At 38.1% G+C, this 19,947-nt stretch overlaps 1 protein-coding gene across 7 annotated transcripts in view; it reads right to left on the reverse strand.

Moving 5' to 3' along the window:
* The window catches only part of ENOX2 (ecto-NOX disulfide-thiol exchanger 2), a 298,921-nt gene that overhangs the window by 44,220 nt on the left and 234,754 nt on the right, over nucleotides 1-19,947 (reverse strand). For all 7 annotated transcript variants that reach the window (XM_079910126.1, XM_079910129.1, XM_079910128.1 and 4 more), the window contains 3 exons: nucleotides 12,670-12,903; nucleotides 10,232-10,444; nucleotides 8,392-8,498 (listed from right to left, as the gene is read on the reverse strand). In XM_079910126.1, coding sequence (XP_079766252.1) covers nucleotides 8,392-8,498; nucleotides 10,232-10,444; nucleotides 12,670-12,903 — 554 coding nt within the window. The remainder of the gene's footprint in view (nucleotides 1-8,391; nucleotides 8,499-10,231; nucleotides 10,445-12,669; nucleotides 12,904-19,947) is intronic.

A 19,947-nucleotide genomic window follows, 5' to 3' on the forward strand; every position in this document is an offset into this window, starting at 1 on the left:
ATTTGAGTTGCCATCTAAGAGAGAGAATTTCTAGCTTAAATTCAATGAAGTAAATTGACCATTAAAACAAAAGAAAACAAAATCAACATTCTTTGAAAGAATATAACAGAATCCAAAGACTTAAAAGCAAAATATTCACAATAAGCAGGTAAAGCCCCCAGTTAACTGACATACCTACAAGAACTAGGTTGAGATGACCCATTTTCAAGAGAAAAGACAATCAACAGAAACCAAGCTTGAAATGAACTAGATATGGAGATTAGCAGAACAAGGAGTTAAAGCAGCTAATCATAACTATCTCAATGATGTAAAGGAAATATGTTAATAATGAATGAAAAGATAGGAAATCTTAGCAGAGAAATAGAAACTTTGGATGAGCTTAACAGTAGAATAGAGATGACAGTATACAGAGAAAGCTTAAAGAGAGAACAATACAAATTTATCAAATCTGAAGAACAGAGAAACTAACTGGAATCACAGAAAGAGAGGAGAGATTAAATGATTCAAAATATTTGAAGAAAAAATAGTTGAGGATTTCTTAAATTTGATGAAATATATTAATCTATATATTCAAAAAACTCAGTGAACCCCAAGCAGAATATGTGTGGAAAAACAGTATGTCTAGGAACACCATAGTCAAGCTGCTGAAAATGAAACATAGAGAGAAACTCTAACTCTTTAGTTAACTAAATTTATTGTGACAATCATTTCACAATACATGTAAGTCAAGTCATTATGCTGTACACCTTAAACTTATACAGTGCTGTATGTCAATTATATATCAATAAAGGAAAAAAGAGAAACTTTTAAAAGCAGCCAGAAAAAACCAACATATTATAAACAGGGGAAAAACAATTTGAATGCTTTGATTTCTTTCAGAAACAATAAAGACCAGAAGTTAGGGAAACAATTCTTTAAAGTGCAAGAAGAAATAAAAATTATCTATTTATTCAGAATTCTATATTCAGAGAAAAATTCTTTCAAGAATGGAGATGAGATAAATATATTTTCAGACAAATGTAAATGCGAGTATTTGTCACCCAAAGACTTGCACTATAAGAAAAACTGAAGAAAGTTCTTCAGGCTGAAGGGAAGTGCTACCAGATGTAAACACAGATCTGCAGAAAGGCATAAAGAACATCGGAAATGATTGAGATCACACTGGAAAAGTCACTTTTTCAAAAAAAATCAAGCATGAGAACTCCATTTTGGAACAGCTTGCAATCATTTAAAGGCCACTTAATGCCTGTCAGAGGCTCCTCAGCAGTGAGCTGAGAATTCCTTGCCTAGGTTAGCTGCACTTGGACCATAATACAGAAAATGTGCAAAGCCGTCTGGTGAAAATTGCCTCCATTTAGGGAGATTATAAGTATTTTAAATGGATTTCTTAATAATTAATGCTACAGTTAATCACTATCTCAACTAATATTCTCCTTTTTTATTCATTTTACCAGGAAAAATAATGATTTCTATATCAAGTTAAGTTTACACTAAATATAAATAAAAGTACCTATTAAAAAGTGAGCTATTCAGTGTTATCACTGAGAGTTAAGAAGTAAAGGAAAAATAGAAGAAATAGAAAATAGAAATACTATCAAAGGATCCCTCAATGTGCTGCAGAGGCATTACTTAAAATAGAAGAAAATAATGACTTGTTTGAGAAAAATGAACTTTAAAGGACTGTGTCAAGAAAGACATTTGCTATGTCTTATTGCACAGAGAACAATAACGGAATTGCCATTTCTAAGAATTCATCCTTTCTCAGGAGTCTGGATTTCAGTTATCAAAGAGCTGTTACTGGAAAGGTGATCATAATGAGGTTTGACACTGGCAAATTCAAATATTGTACAACTTACTTCATCAGGAAAAGTTGTGGCTCTCCTAGCTGCCTAACAAAAATGTAGACTGTCAGAGGGTATAAGCAGAGACCAACTCTCAATTCACAAACATGTTGTCTAACTCTGGGAAAGTTTAAATTGTGTTTCTCAGAAGAGTAAATTGTGTTCCTTCTAGGGAAATGTCCCAGGGCCAGAAGATCTAACTGATAGCTAAGACACGCTCTGTAGCTGCTCAGCATCCGCAAAGCATCTTTTCTGCTTCCAGCTGGGCAAGAAAGCATAATCTCTTCTTAGAAGTATAAAATGTTCAATAACTAAGTAATACAGCTTATCTAGAGATCTTTCACACCTTCAAAAAATCCCTAGAAAAATAACGGACCTATGGGCAAATTTTACCTCAATGCCTCAAAATACTTCAGAAACAAGAGTTACCAGTTCTTTTAGCTGATAATGAAATGAGGGTAAGAAAAACTAGGGAGAAGCTTGCTCTAAGTATTCAGCAGGCAGGCAAAGTGGCAGAGCCTAGAGCCCTCTAACTAGACAATCCTTCTTAGCTACAGAGAAACTAAGGTCCGTACCATTACTTTTTCTGTAAATATCGATACTAAGTCACATGAATGGAGATAAGGCAGAGAGAACAATAGAGGCTATAGGATACTATACTGCAATAAACTTAAGGTGAGCGTTCAGTAAATGACACTACCTCTAAGTAAAGCAAGTGAGATTTTAATTCTTTGAAAAGTAAAGCACTTGATATCTAAGATGCCTATTTTCTATATTCTCTGGTGGATCAAAAAAGCTCTACTTTTGGAATCAAATCCTAACAAATACCTTCAGAGCGAAGGACTAAAAGGTGGCATTTACCTAAGGAAGGCATTCTACCTAGCTTGGACACAGGAGCAGGCAACAGGAGGACTTTGAGCCACTGAAGTGCAGGCAGCAAGAGAAATAGCTGCCTCCCAGATCTGCCCCTTTTCCCATCCTGATAGTTGGATCCAGTGCTGAAGCCAAAAGAGTGGCAATGACATGGAAAAACATTTTCCAGAAATTTTCATTTGTAATTCTCTACCTGAAATTGACTGGGTCACATCACTGATAGAGTACATAAAAAAAGGTAAGATAGCCTTCCTAAAGTTTTTATACCACACTATTGCCCACAGTAGACCTGTGATATTTAATCTAAACAGTGAACTGTTAGTGACTTCTCAAAATGCATTATAATGCCTTTAAGTCTATTCTAGTGGTAACTTTTTGCGAAGCTTAGAAATTCACATATTGCTCCACAATGGAGGACAAAGCACTTTTAACATAGAATAAAACTGAAACTCTAGACAGAGGAAAATGCTGAAAAGAATCATTTTTGTACCAGCTGACATTTTTGATTTATCATAAAGTAGGCAAATCATAAATTATTGAACGTTAATTATCTAACTATATAGTTTCCAAAAAATTTATGTGGACTTAAATTCATCTTACTCATGTTTTATGATAGAAACATGACTATAATAAAAGCAAAGTTCCTTATGAATTGTGTAACAAAATTGTACTTACCCATACTTTGAAAATTAACAGGATACTCGGTGGGGAATGGGCCAGATGAAGGAATGGAAAGGAGCAGAGGATAGGAAGATAGCTCCTACACTTACACAGAAATTTGATTCTGAGATATCATTCAAGCCAATGAAGCAAAGCACAAACACAGGCTCTTAATCAATGTCTATTGTATGCTACATAATGGAAATACAAATTAGGTTGATCCAAATTTTGTTAGCATGGGGTTTGATGGCTGAAAGCCAATAGCTAGTGTTAGTGCAAATGGGTCCTAAAACAAGGGTATGCAGATAACTTGAACATCTATCTGCAACCAGTTCTTTGCGGTTTGGAATGATAGGCCTGGAAATCTAGAAAGTTATTTTAGCAATCACAGTATTTCATTTCACGAGAATGCTAGTACGTAATCACCATGTACCCTTTCTTCTGGTCCAATGGTATAAAAATCTCACATTAGGGAGAATGCAAGGGAGTTTCTTGGTGCCTACTGCTATGGCTCTAGCTTCTTATATGCCATCCAAAGTTTAACTTGTAATCTAGGCCAGGATCTCGGTAAGAGAAACACACAGGTTTTGAATGATTCTATAGAAAAAGAGTTCCCACAACACAGCACTGTCAGTAAAGTTACTGTAGATGCTAACTTTTAGTAAGGGGAGGGACTTCAGCCTTCTCTTATTTTTATTACCCTTTCAAATTGTATCAGCAGGAGCCTCACACACATGTAAATCAGGAAAGTAAACCAATGAAAAAGACTCATTATCAAACTAGTCTGCTTGGCAGATGCTACCAGGGTGAGTGCCTTAGCTCCCTGAAAGTGGGGACCTTTTCTTCTTACTTTATAACTTCTCTCTCACCAGAGTGAGACAGTGTCTGCTGCTGGAAGCAGGATGACAATGAGACAAATAACAGGTACTTTGTGATGCGAGGAAGTCACCAGCTGGCTTATTCCCTGAGGCAACTGGTAGAAAAGGTTCAATGTCAGACCCTTCTACCTTGATGAAACCCCTAACTTAGGAATTGTAGCTTTTATGCCTAGGTCAAGAAAAAGTCAGTTTAGTTGATTAGGTCACTGAGATGCTCTGATTCTCAGTGGGGTGCTAAGAGGCAGTCCCAATTTAAGAGGACAGTTTTGTCACTTTCTACAGGATACCTCCTTTTAGTCCTCAGAGTTGCCTGTCATCAAGTGAAAGTACTCAGAGGTTAAAAAAAATTTAAAGCCATGATTTAAAGAGGTGCCAATATAGAATAGAAGAAATCTTTTAGGTTTAGGGAATGCAATGGCAGAGAAAGGTCATGAGCTATGTTCCACTGTCAGTAGTTTTACTTATAAAGATTGAGGTATTCAGGGTAGACCTTAATTTAGTCCAATCCAACAGGCAGGAAGCATTTTTCTGGGTTCCTACAAAGTCTACAAGGCATATCACAAAACATGTAGTAAGTCATGCCGGCCGTGTGCTTTATCCTCATCAGTGTGCCAAGGAAGCTCTGCTACAATATTAGGTGATAGGGTGTACAGCTCTCAGCTCTCCACAGCCCTAGAGAAATGTCCGGCTTACTGGCATAGCTGTCTTTACTGAGGAAGTAATTAAACTCAAGCATATACCCACCAGATAGGTAGGCTTGCTATAACTACAGAGGGCCTTGATGAATAAAATTAATGGAGACTATTTTATTGCAAATTTGTTTACAAAAGGGTTGTGGCCTAGACAAGTCAGTTCTCCAACCAGAGGCTCCACTCCTCCCATGAAAAAGGAAATACTGTATCAGCAGGGCTTTCTGTAATGGGTGGGGCACTTCAAACAGCCTCTTCCACCCCCTAAAATGGATACATGTGTGCGTTGAAGGGAAGGTAGAGACTAATACTGCTTTGCTACAATTGGAAGACATATTGAGCATTTTTCTCTCAACTTTTATTTTTCTGAATTATTCAAACTAAATTAAGGATTTTGGATATTTTAAATTTAGGTGCTATGTGAAAAGATGCTCAATATCACTAATTTTTAGAGAAATGCAAATCAAAACTACAATGAGGTATCACCTCACACCAGTCAGAATGGCCATCATCAAAAAATCTACAAACAGTAAATGCTGGAGACGGTGTGGAGAAAAAGGAACCCTCTTACGCTGTTGGTGAGAATGTAAACTGGTACAGGCACTGTGGAGAACAGTATGGAGGTTCCTTAAAAAACTAAAAATAGAGCTACCATATGATCCAGCAATCCCACTGTTGGGCATATATCTGGAGAAAACCATAATCCAAAATGATACATGCACCCCAATGTTCATTACAGCACTGTTTACAATAGCTAAGACATGGAAGCAACCTAAATGTCCACCAACAGAGGAGTGGATAAAGATGTGGTACATATATACAACGGAATATTACTCAGCCATAAAAAAGAATGAAATAATCTCATTTGCAGCAACATGGATGGACATAGAGATTGTCGTACTGAGTGAAGTAAGTCAGACAGAGAAAGACAAATATCATATGATATTGCTTATATGTGGAATCTAAAAAAATGAATTTATCTACAAAACAGAAATAGAGTTACAGATGTAGAAAATAAACTTATGGTTACCAGGGGGTTAAAGGAGGGGGAGGGATGAACTGGAAGATTGGGATTGACACATACACACTACTATATGTAAAATAGGTAACTAATAAGGACCTACTGTATAGCACAGGGAACTCTACTCAGTACTCTGTAATGGCCTATATGGGAAAAGAATCTAAAAAAAAAAAAGTGGATATATGTATATGTATAGCAGATTCACATTGCTGTACACCTGAAACTATCACAACATTGTAAATCAACTATTCCCCAATAAAAATTTTAAAAACAAATAAATAAATTTAAGTGCTAAACTCCAACCCTCCCCTTGATCACTTTTGTTACCTTTTTAGCTCCCTGAGGGCAAAGATCATCTCATCCTGCATTGCCTGTCATGATACCTGAGACAGAGAATCTGTTCAGTAAACGTCTGAATTGAAATGTTGAATTTTGTTCGTTGGGCTCAACAACATGAGGTAGCCCTAGCATTCTAAAATCATTTTGTGCTACACTAAGATAATCGGTTCCTTTTCTGATCCTAATTATTATTTTTTTAACAATTAAAAACTTTACTGGCTTTCTATGACCCTACCCTCCACTGGGCTGATGTCTTCAAGGATTTCTCCCTAGTGACTCATAGATCCCTTTGCCGAGTCAGAACTGATGGCTCAGAGACTGTTGGTTTATGAGCAGAGGTGGGCTTATCTTCCTCTAATCTCTCTTCACGGTTCTCAAATTGTTGCCACACAAACTATGTCATGTATTCTCATGAAAGACAGAGGAATGGATTATTATCTTCATTTTATAGATTAGGTAACTGAGGTTCACAAAGATTAAATGACTGACTCAAGACCACAAGGCAGTTTATACCAGAGCACAGAGTGAAGAAGAAGAATTTCTAGGCCTGAATTGACCACTTACTAGCTGTATAATTGTGTGTACATCGCTTAACATTTATTTTTTTAAATTTTATTTTATTTTTGGCTGCGTTGAGTCTTCGTTGCTGCACATGGGCTTTCTCTAGTTGCAGAGAGTGGGGGCTCTTTGTTGCAGTGCGCAGGCTTCTCACTACGGTGGCCTCTCCCGTTGTGGAGCACGGGCTCTAGGCCCATGGGCCTCAGCAGTTGTGGCACACAGGCCCAGCCGCTCCGCAGCATGTGGGATCCTCCCAGACCAGGGCTCGAACCCGTGTCCCCTGCATTGGCAGGCAGATTCTCAACCACTGCGCCACCAGGGAAGCCCACATCGCTTAATATTTCTATGTCTCAGTTTCCTCACATGTAAAAAACGGACACTCTACTTACTTATTATTCCTTATGGAGTTGTTAATGATAAATTGAAATAATACTATTTCTCATTTATATAGCATTTATATTTTCATACTGTCTACATATCTCTTATCTCATTTAATCCAGGCGAAGAAATAAGGACTGAGAAAGGCTGACTAACTTGCTCAAAGTCACGCAGCTATAACGTTGTCAGAGCTGAGATTTGGATTCATGTCAACTCCAAGTCCAAGGTTCTTTCCACTACACCACATCTATTGAGGGGCTCGCGTAGGTGAGCTAACTAATGTGAAAGTGCCTTATAATATGTAAGTTCCATACAAGTGCTATTTAACTATTAAGGAATATGACAACCTGCATTGATAGATATAATGGGACTGCTACTAGACTGGCAAAGAGGACTCAGAAACGAAGTTGAAAGAGTTGCTGCATACATAGATGGAAAGTGTCAGGGCTGGCTGGGTAAGGAAGCTACACATAGGAACAGAAAATCTTGAGGACTATGTAATACCATTCCAAAGGCACACTGGTGTAAACAAACCTCCCATCTCGGTTTTTAATCTCAGATTTAGAATCTCAACTTAATCACATCAGATATGTTCTAGTGTTATGCTAAAAATGTCACTTGAGCACAAGCAGAGAGGTGTGTGTCAACCTTAATTTGAAATCAGAGTCCTCTGTTACCTTTAAAGCTGCCACCTATAAAGGTGGCTGAGTGGGTTTGATAAAGGAAGCTCAGAAATTTCAGTGCTCCAATGTAACACCAGGCAGCTTTCAGCCTCAACTGTCAAGATGCTCTAATAAATGTAAGACAGCCCTAATATTACTAACACTAGATGCACAGGTCCGTAATTATTGTTGTACCCAAGACTAGCTAGCTTAGGGAAGTAAACTTATTAATGATCGCAGCTACATTTTCACTACTAAGGTTTCCACCCAGCAGAATGCATTCAAGACAACATGTGCACATTTATTACCCTTTTGGCAGCAGGTGGTCTGGACACAATGACAAGCTATAGAACATGTCTCAGTGTTTCATTAGGGCCTTGTTGTGGCCATGGGAGCTTGGCACTATTTAATTCTAGCTAAACTCCAAATCAATAACTTGTTAAAGAAAGAAACTGTCCCCCTGAGGGGCTACCAGAGTAAAAAGTTACTAACCTCAGCTTGTTTACACCAAACGCTGATGTTTTTACGCTGGGCTTTTGTGAAGTGGTCCCAAGCCTTTTGTTTGGAGGCAGAATGGTACACAGCTACTATCTGCTCAACTGTAGCATCAGATCAACAGTTGAATCAGCATCATCCAGGGATGGCAAAAGAGAGGAGAAAAGAAATAAGAGAAGCATTAGGCTTAGTGTGTCTCCTATGACACTACTGGACTAGAGCTGTGCTAAAAAAAAAAGGCTATGTGTATTGGTGTACCATGAGTTTAAAGGGGACGCAAAGGCAAAGATATCAATATACAGAAAGAAAAAATGAATTCTAGAAGGTTTAGGGTGAAATGGTGACTAAAGTTTTTTTTAATACAGGCAGTCTGTATTCATTCAGGCAGGAGAGGCAAGAGTCATGGTGAATGTGATTTAGCACTTATTGACCCTGCACAACAGGACAGCAAGTGGTGAACTGTACCAGCTCCTTTTGACCACTGGCTTCTTAAACTAGCCTTTCAGAATGAGCCTGGATGCTTCATTTCAATGGAATCCATCTTTTTATTATTCTGAGGTATGTTTAACCAGAAGCAACAAATCAGAACCTAAAATGGATGGGATCTATTTTAAGTCTACCTAGATAGGCTTGTTGACTGGAGAAACACAAGTTTTATGGAAGAATAGTGTGTAAGCACAGTCCTAGGGAGTATTTTTTCAGGGTCGCTTAAAATGTCAAATGAGGAAATGTGTACAAATATTCGGGGACTTTATCGCAATCAGTTCAAGAGAAAGAAAACTTAGTCATGACTTTTTTCTGGGGAAAGAAAAAAAGGACAAGATCCTCTGCCTGGCTAGGTGTTCACAGTAAGAAGATTCAGAGGTGTTATTTCTTTCTTTACAGCCCTGTTTGTACCCTGTCTACTAATGATTTAAGGATTTATATTCCCATGATGCTTGCTGCTCTCTTTTTCTATTTATTCTGAAGCCCTAAAAACATATGCTTTCTCTTCCTGGATTCCATGCCCATAGATACTTTCAAAATAGAAATGGAAAATGAAACAACTCCTCCTTAATCCCATTTATGTATCAGTCAAGTATAAGAAGAGTGGGCCGTAACTGTTTAAAAGCAAAGTCATAAAACTGTACCTTTGTTCCTAATGTGAATACAGTTTCTTACTCAAAAGAGAAGAGTTCATAATTTTATAATACGGTGAACTAAAAACATTATTTGAGAATTTTTCTGCTCATTTAAGAGACCTTGGATAGGTTTGGAGTGGTACTAATTTTTGAAAATGGCTATTTCAGTGGCTTCCCATTCCCTCTCAGTGTCTACTGACATCCAGTAAAGGAAATGTTGAAGAAAGGAAACTGAAAACAAAAGGTAGAAGTAGCAAATTTGGCTTTTATTCAATTACCTTGGGAAATATAATTACATTTATCCCTGAAATGGAATACCTGAAAAGCATAATGATGCAAATCTGAAGCAAAGAAGCTTACAAATCCTGATGCTACATTCTAACTTCAGCAGTGAAATACCGAATTTTCCACTGGAGCCTGAGGCTGCTTGTAACTTACTTTGAGAACAAGCGAAAGTAAAATCACAGGATTGTGGTCTAAGCGTGTTTCTAAGGAGCTGAAGTACACATACCACAGAAAATGAACATAGGAGGTGCGCACATGATTCCCATGAAACCATAGCTCAGGCATTTGGCAATATAAGGAGAGCACAAGGCAGAAGAGGGCATTCCTTCTTGACACAGGATGGCTCTGGAGCCCTGGCTCCTGTGTAGAGAGAGTGATGACTAAGTGAAGTGCCCTCTCTCCCTTCTGGCAGAACTATGGCTTCCACTCACATTGAATGAGAATTCCAGAAAGGGCCTGCTTAAACTTCTCCTTTGCTTCTTCCATGTCTTTCTCATGGGCAGCTTTCTCATTCACTAGGCGGCGGACGTGGCTGTTGGCCGACTGGATCATGGAATAGAAGTTGTTGGCGCTGCGACGGTTCACCTCTCCTCGCTCAATCCAGGTAAGCAAGGTCTGCACGGCTTCTGAGAATTTGGAATCATCTGAAAAAAGAGAATTTATTTTTAGAGTCATCAAAAGTAACCAAATCTCCATCTATTTTCCAAACATGCTGGTAAGGAGGCCACCATGGCTTTTTGGCAAAGGTTGTGAAATGAATTAATTGCAGAGGGTGAGGAACCATGCATGCACACGTGTGCACACACAGGCAGCAGGTGAGCAGAGAGACTGAAAGAATGAAAGATTCCAAAAGTAGGCAGATTGGTTGTAGTCTACGAAGAATTTTCAGAACAAGAGTATTTCTTCTTTTCTTAAAGTTTTCTTTACTGACATAGTTTTCACATATTGCAAATTTCTTAACCTCTGTGTGTGTGTGTGTGTGTGTGTGTGCGTGCATGTGTGTAATATATAAATTAGCAGTGAGAGAACTTCAGAATTCTACAATCTTATTTTTTAATAAGCACAAGTAAACTTGAGCCTTGAGCTTAACTTGCATTTGACAGTAACTTTATCCTGGATCCATGGAATTAAACCTTTGGAAGGAGGCTTAAGAAAGGGTTAAATGGCAATTCTTTAGGTATAAACACTTACATCTTTGACTTTTTGTAACATCACTCCTGCATCCAGTCCAGCCCCAGGCCTTCCATTCAGTCCCAATCACAATCTATTTTGATGTAATTCATTCTATTTCTACATTTCGCCACATCCTGTTTCTCTTGCCTGAGGAACCATCCATGTAGATTTCTACAGCTAGTTAGGAGTTACTCTCTGATGTTAAAATAGTAGTCTCTGGTTCAGCTTCCAAAGCCTCTGGTTCAGCTTTCTGAGATAGCCACTTACATATTCTGCTGTTAAAGACTCCTGAGAGGGAGAGTCCATTAGCATCCCATTGAAGGCCCACTGTAGGACTCCACATCCCTCTCTAGCTAGGAACCCTTATGTCCAGTGGAACCATCTCTCACTGTAATGTCAACTTCTTACCACTTGCCTTTTTAAGTGCAGATGTGTAATGAGAGGTCAGCCTCACCGTTATAGCAGTTTTCATTTCATTACTTACATACAGTCTTTATGTTGATGCTCAGTTTTTAAAAAAATTACTGATGTATAGTTGATTCATTGATGCTTACTTTTTGCTTGAGTTCCACACAACCAGCAAATTCATTTTTTTATAAAAATTCAAACTGAGCTGTTTGGTCTTATGTGAACAGTTAAGTCTTGGACCTGGCATCTTACCAATGCTTTCAGCCTTTCCAGCTTTTCAAAGTGTACCATTATTTCTGTGTCTCTACTCTGGACTCTATGTTTTCTGCTTTTCTCTTACAGGAAGACAAATCAATCCAAACAAAGGATTTCTTTAACATGTGAAACCCTTAGGCTATAAGGTGCAAACAAGTTTGGTGAATGAGACCTATTTGCAAAGGGGGAATTAGCAGCATCTTGCTGAGCCTAGAGCACAAGAAGCAAGGAAAATTCATACTGTTAGAGCTGGGTTGGTGTCACCAATAAGATCAATGGGACACCAGCACTCATCCAGTAAAATCAACCATACTCATAGAATGAAAAAACTGGATTTGAGCTACTAACACAGGAGACCAGGCAAGGCAATTAAGGTTAAATTAGCAAAATGGCTCTGAGAGTTAAGCAAGGGGAACAGGAATCAAAACTAAAGGGAAAGCAGTCTGATTTAGCAATGTCTGGAAGTCTCTGTAGTTACTGTGTGAAATAAATGTGTGATTAAAGGAGTCCTCTTTTAGTTGGTAGTAGCTACGTCTTTGAGTAATCTAAGAAGAATGTATACTGTAACTACTCTGGCCCTCCATTTTCTCATCTATAAAATGGAATTTTATCAGAGTTTTCTGAGGTCACATCAAGTTCTATTGTTCTGATTTATTCTGACTTAGAATTCAAAACTAACTTGCTATCCACAATGAAACGGGGTGGAGGTGCTTACAGGTCCCAAGTCATGGATCACAGCTAAAATTCTCTGATGTGGAAAAGTGGGAAAAAATTGTTTCTTTCTAGTCACCTGATGTATGGAGAGAAAAAGTAACTTGAGACAGTGAAGGATCACAGACACAGGTGGGAGGGACAAATTTTTGGCTCTTGAATTACTAGGTACACCTTTCTAACTGCAAGGCTTCAACACAAGAAATGCTTAGAATCCCTCAGTGGGAAATTCAAGGATAACTGTCAACAATACAAATATATTTATTACATTTCTCCAAAGAAAAGAGTTCTTTTAATCACAAAGCTCGAGTGTTTTGTATACCTTTTAGTTTTTCAGCAACAATGCTGCATTCATGATCTGAATAGTGGACCACTGGAGGTGGGGATGGTGGGCGCAACCTTTCTTCTTCCATCCTTCTACGGTGGCGTTCCTCTCTTGCAAGCATACGCTGTTTGCATTCCCACTCATACAGGTCATCTCGAGCCTGTGCAAAATCAACATGAAGCCTACCTGTGTCCTTTTTGTCAGTGCTAGAGCCCAGGCGAATGCGGTAACCTAAGTGCACAAGAGGGAGAGAGGAGAGAACAAGAACAGCCCAGTGAGTGAGCCACTGTAAGTAGCTTTTCAAGTTAGGTACTTCAGATGCAGTCACAGCAGTTTCCAGGGACCACATAACCCCAAATTCTCTCCCCACTACTAGCAAGGAGAACATTAAAGACTTGGATTATAGTCTCTATCTCTGATAACAGTTTATTATTCCATGGTTGGGTCAGTCTTATTCATAGGAGTTTCATTTCTCCATCTGCCACCTTACCTGTGACAGAGGGAAGCTCTGTGGGTAACTGTATCAAGAATAAGCTTTATGTGGCACTATGGGCTGGAAAGAATGCAAAAGGTGGCCTCAAATTGTGGTGTCTTTGGATAACTTCAAGAGTGTCAGTCATCCTGCCACTCAGAATTTTGATAAAATTTAAATGTTGATAAAATTTAGATAAAATTTAAATAAAATCAATAAAATTTTGATAAATTTAAATCAGCTCAACATTTCAATCCCCCAAATTGCTTCCTAGATGTATCTGGTGACTTGGAACCATTTTGGAGGGGGTGGTGGAATAGATATAATGGGGAGTGGTATGTGATCCAGGTGACATATAATTTTGGATCCTTAAAAAAAGAGGTAGTATGCTTATAGTATACTGGTATAGGACTAGGATTCAGATAACCAGGATTCAAGTCCACACCTCCACTTTTGGTGTCAGTTATAGCACCAAAGTTAAATCTCTCAACAAAAAAATAAAAAAAATTAAGTTTTTATTAACCTTTTAAGTTTCAGAAGCTGAGCTAGCTGCTTCCACACACATTTATCTCATTTCATTCTAAGCACAAGTTTGCAGGGTAACTCCTGCCTTAAACAAGTAAAAATATGGACAAAATGTATGAAACAATAGTTTTTAAGACATTGGACATTAGGCAATGAAGACAGAGATCACTAAGAGACAAGAACCAAATGAAGTGATCCCTAACATTTTCCAAGCTTATTGCCTGGGGAGAGTTTCCAGGCCTCAGCACAGGGAGGGGAACTCAGGCAAAGCATGGTGATCTCCCTGAGTTGAGGAGACTGAACTGGGAATCCAGGGAGACTATGGCAGACAGTTTGCATGGCAGAGTACTGGAAAGAAGAAAGCTACACGGAGAAAGAACTTCAGAGATCTGAAGAGGGTCCTCCCCTATTTTGTAGCTCAGTATTGATGTCTATCTATGTGTGAATTACCTAAGCATTAGAGGTAATAATCCCTGGAGCTCATACAGGGCTAGGACTATTTCCTTTTCACACCAGCCAGAGGAGAAAATCTAATAATTCAGAGAGCATTGGATAGAGTAATCAAAAGAGTTTTGCCTTAGTGAGGAAAAATTAGCCCTAGACTAAACCCTGCTCTGGTTCTGCTGAACAAAACTTAAAAACAAGACCTAAAAAGATAAAAAAATTTTCAAGTTACTTAACTGCATTCCAGAACAAAGGTCAAGAATACTTACAGGAATGAAAAATATTTGTCACCTGGTAAAATTCACAATGTCTGGTGTCCAATAAAAAATTACCCAATATGCAAAGAAGCAGGAAAATCATAATAAAGATAAAAATCAGTCAACGAAGCAGACCCAGAAGTGATGCAGATAATATAATTAATAGATAAGGACATCAAAACTATTATAGTTGGATTTCATATGCTTAAGAAGCTAGAGAAAAGATAGAACATATTAAGTAGAAACACAAAAGACATAAAAAAGAACCAAAATCAAACTTTTATAGATTTAAACTACAATGTCTGAGTTGAAAAGAAATCACTGGACAGGACCAATGACAAATTAGACATCGCAGAAGAAAAGATTAATGAACTTGAAGACATAGCAATAGAAACTATTCAAAATGAAATACAGAGAGAAAAAAGACTTAAAAAAATGAACAGAGTACTGGTAAGCTGTTGACAACTTCAAGGGGTCCAATATATGCCTAATTGGAGCCATGACTGGAGACAGGGGAGGGAATAGAAAAAATATTTGAAGAAATAAGGAAGGAAAAATGTCCAAATTTGATGAAAACTCAGATCTAAGAATTTCAATGAACCCCAAGTGGAAAACCATGAAGAAAATTATACCAAGGCACATCATAATCAAATTTCTAAACATCAGCAATAAAGAGAATATCTCAAAAGCTGCCATAGACAAAAGACACATTTTATGTACAGAGAAACAAAAAGATAAGGATAACATCATATTTCTTGTTGAAAACAATGCAAGTAAGAAGATAGTGGAGCAACATCTGAGAGAGAGAGAAAAAAACTGTCAATCTAGAATCCTATACCCAGAGAACATATCTTTTAAAAAAAGTGGAATAAATTTTTGATACGTACAAACGCTGAAAGAATTTATCAGGAGCAGACTTGCACTACCGAAAATGTTAAAGGAAATTCAATCACAGGGAAAATGATACCAAATGGAAATCTGGATCTATACAAAGGAAGGAAGAGCATACAAAACATATGATTTCATTTATATGAAAATCTGGAAAATGCACACTAATCTGACAGAAAATAGATCAGTGTTTGCCTGGGGAGAGAACTGGGGAGGTTTAGGAGGAAGGGATTACAAAAGAGGCATGAAGGAAGCTTTTGGGAGAGGTGTACATACTCATTATTTTGACTATGATGATGGTTTCACAGCTGTATGTATGTGTCAATAATATCAAATTGTATTTTTGAAATATGTGAAGTTCATTGTATGTCAATTATACCTAAATAAAGCTGTTATAAGGAATAATTCCCAGTCACACTAAAATATTCTTTTTAGAAAGAGGAAGAATAAATACATTTCATAAGTAAACTTTGCTAGGGTTCTTTAAAGTTTACAATGTACTTTAACACCCCCATTCATCTTATTTAATTATCTGAGCCATCAGAAAAATGGGGCTATTAATGATTACCTTGACTATTCTCCCAGGATTGTGGAGAAGATCAAATGAGAGGAGGAAATGAAACTTTTGCATAAACATACACAAGATACTGTGATGCTTTGAGGTGGTGCACTTGTACAATGCCGGTTCCCAAAGGTGCTCAAACTCCAACAGAAAAAACAATTATGTCTACATTTCTAGCCCCTTTCTAAGGGATTTTTGTTTGTTTTAACCTCTTTCTTTTACAAAGTGGGAGAACAGCCATCCAATTCAGGAGTTTTCTAGCACGTGTAAACTTTCAGGGAGCAGGTTCAAATTTAAAGGGAAAAATTAGTTGTTTTCACATCACTGATTGCAATCTCCTTTCCTTTGGCAGCCGTGAGAATGTTTCCAGGTGGCTGTTACCAGAGAGCTGATTTCAATGACATTTAGATGGATACCTCCTGAGCAGCATGTCGTCTTTTATGTACAACTGTTCAGGGCTTTTCAAGACCTTTAAGTTTTTATTAAAATAGTCTATTGTGGAATGCTCTGTTATCATTGCTAAGGGCTGTTAAATCTTCAGTAGTTGGATTTTACAGCACTTAGCAAATGTAAAAAGAGCATTCTACATCTGCCTCCTCTTCTCCTCTCCCATGTTACCAGCCTAATTTTTCCAATGCTCATTACCTTTTCTTTGGCCTATTGCAACAGGTATCTAACTGACCTCCTCTCCTCTTACCCATTTTTATACAGAGCGGTCACATTAATCTTTCAGAGACAATCTTCTTCCTTGTTCAAGAATTTCTTCAACAATTCCCTATTATCTGAGAAGTAAAGACCCAACTGTTAAGCCTTTCAAAGTGTGCTGACGATGGATGTTTTCCCTCCTCCTTTCATGTCTACTCAGTACACAAACCACTACTTATTGTTTCCTTGAATGTTCATCAAAACCTACCACCTCTGTACCTTTGCTCATGCTGTATCTATGCACCATTGTCCACATTCAAATGCTTTCTCTTTGTCAAAGACTTGGTCTAAATGCTACCTTTCACCTTGATAACCCCAGTCAGGAACCAGACAATTTCAAATTCTCTCTCTCTCTCTCTCTCTCTCTTTCCCCCTCCCTCCCTCCCGTCCTCCCTTCCTTCCTCCCTCTCTCTCCTCTGAACTTCCATAACACTTTACCATACTTCTCGTACAGCACGCATAACTTTCAAATGTCATTATTATTAGCAATGAGTGTGTCTTATCAGTGTCTTGAGCAATGCCAGGTGCTCAATGTTTCTTTAATAAATGAATGTATGACTGCATACTAACCCTGGGTTCATTAAAGGGAAGAACTAGGTTTAACTCATTTTCTACTCTGTACAACATTTAGCACAACAGCTTACACAAAGGAGATGTCCAACAAGTGCCTGTTACGTGAATGAAGATTCTGTAAAATGTCTAGCACTTGGACCCAATTCTTCCAAATTGTTAACCCTTAGGGAAGGGTTAGTAGTTAGGGAAGGAAGTAGTTAATTGTTCTATGCCCTTTCCAATTACTCTGTCTTCTGCCTTCATCTTATTTGTCCACTGCCCCATAAAGAAAAATAACAATTCAAATAAGCAAAGGATCAGCCATGAAACTTTATAATATTTACAAAGAAAATCATTCCAATTCCAATTGCCTCAGTCTCCCCAAATCTGAACTTTTACCAGGAACAAGTGACTTTATGCAGAGTAGTTCTTGCTATCTCCACTCCAACTACCATAGTATATAAGCCGCTATCACTTCTGGATTGGACTAATGCTATGGTTAGCTAACTAACCACTAGTCACCACACTTGCCCATACCCTTCAGTCCATTCTTTACCCAGAAGTGATATTTCTAAAATGTATATCAGATCACATCACCCTACTCCTTAAAATCCTTCAACGGCTTCCCATTGTATCCAGAATAATAACCTCATTACTACAGGCATAACTTGGAGATATTGTGGGTTCAGTTCCAGGCCACCATAATAAAGTGAATATCGCAATAAAGTGAGTCACACATAGTTTTTGATTTCCCAGTGCCTATTGAAGTTATGTTTACACTGTACTGTAGTCTATGAAGTGTACAATAGCATGACATCTAAAAAATGTAAATACCTTAATTAAAAATACTTTATTGCTAAAAATGCTAACCTTCATTTGAGCCTTCAGTGAGTTGTAATCTTTTTTTATAATTTTTATTTTATATTGGAGTATAGCCGATTAACAATGCTGTGATAATTTCAGGTGCACAGCAAAGTGACTCAGCCATACTTATACATGTATCCATTCTCTGGATGGGGGAGTTTGGGGGAGAGTTGTAATCGTTTTGCTGGTGGAGGGTGTCACCTTGATGTTGATGGCTGCTGACTGACCAGGGTGCTGTTTGCTGAAGGCTGGGGTGGCTGTGGCAACTCCTTAAAATTTAAGACAACGATGAAGTTTACTGCATCAATTGATTCTTCCTTTCATGAACAATTCTCAGTAGCATGCAGGGCAGTTTGATAGCATTTTACCCACAGTAGAACTTCTTTCAAAATTGGAGTCAGCTAAGTTTAACAGCTAAGTTTGGGTAATATTCTAAATCTTCTGTTGTCATTTCAACAATCTTCATAGCATCTTTACCAGGAGTAGATTCCATCTCACGAAACCACTTTCTTTGCACAGCTTTAAGAAGCAACTCCTCACCTGTTAAAGTTTTATCATGAGATTGCAGCAATTCAGTCACATCTTCAGGCTCCACTTCTAATTCTAGTTCTCTTGCTATTTCCACTACATCTGCAATTACTTCCTCCACTGAAGTCTTGAGTCCCTCAAAGTCATCCATGAGGGTTAGAATCATGTTCTTCCAAACTCCTGTTAATGTTGATATTTTGACCTCTTCCCATGAATCACGAATGTTCTCAATGGCATCTAGAATGGTGAATCATTTTCAGAAGGTTTTCAATTGACTTTTCCAGATCCATCAGAGTAATCCCTATCTATGGTAGCTATAACCTTACAAAATGTATTTCTTAAATAATAAGACTTGAAATTTGAAATGACTCCTTGATCCACGGGCTACAGAATGGATGCTGTGTTAGCAGGCATGAAAACATTAACCTCCAGCAGAGTTCTTGCGTGACCAGGTGCATTGTCAATGAGCATTAATATTTTGAAAGGAATCTTTTTTTCCTGACCAGTCAGTCTCGGTAGTGGGCTTAAAATGTTCAGTGAACCATGTTGTTAAACAGATGTGCTGTCATCTAGGCTTTGTTGTTCCATTTATAGAGCATAAGAAGAGCAGAATTAGCATAATCCTTAAGGGCCCTAGGATTTTTAGAATGATAAATGAGCACTGGCTTCAACAGAAAGTCACCAGCTGTATTAGCTCCTAAAAAGAGTGTGCCTGTCCATTGAAGCTTTGAACCCAGGCATTGACTTCTCCTCTCTAGCTATGAAAGTCCCAGATGATATCTTCTTCCAATAGAAGGCTGTTTTATCTACAATGAAAATCTGTTGTGTAGTGTATCACCTTCATTAATGATCTTAGCTAGATCTTCTGGATAACTTGCTGTAGCTTCTACCTCAGCACTTGCTGCTTCACCTTGCACTTTTATGTTATGGAGACGGCTTCTTTCCTTAAGCCACATGAACTAACATCTACTGGTTTCAAACTTTTCTTCTGCAGCTTCCTCACCTCTCTCAGCCTTCACAGAACTGAAGAGAGTTAGGACCTTGCTCTTAATTAGGCATTGGCTTAAGGGAATGTTATGGCTGGTTTGATCTCCTATCCAGACAACTAAAACGTTCTCCATATGAGCAATAAGGCTGTTTCAGTTTTTTATCATTTGTGTGTTCACTGAACTAGCACTTTCAATTTCCTTCAAGAACTTTACATTTGCATTCACAAGTTGGCTAACTGTTTGGCATGAGAAGCCTAGCTTTTGGCCTATCTCAGCTTTAGACATGCCTTCCTCACTAAGCTTAATCATTTCTACCTTTTGATTTAAAGTGAGAGACTCTTCCTTTCACTTGAACACTTAGAGGCCATTGTAGGGTTATTAATTGGCTTAATTTCAATATTGTTGTGTCTCAGGGAATAGGGAGGGCCAAGGAGAGGGAGAGAGATGGAGGAGCGACCAGTCGGTGGAACAGTCAGAACACACACATTT

The sequence above is a fragment of the Stenella coeruleoalba genome (genome assembly GCF_951394435.1).
Source record: "Stenella coeruleoalba genome assembly, chromosome: X".
Lineage (NCBI taxonomy): Eukaryota > Metazoa > Chordata > Mammalia > Artiodactyla > Delphinidae > Stenella > Stenella coeruleoalba.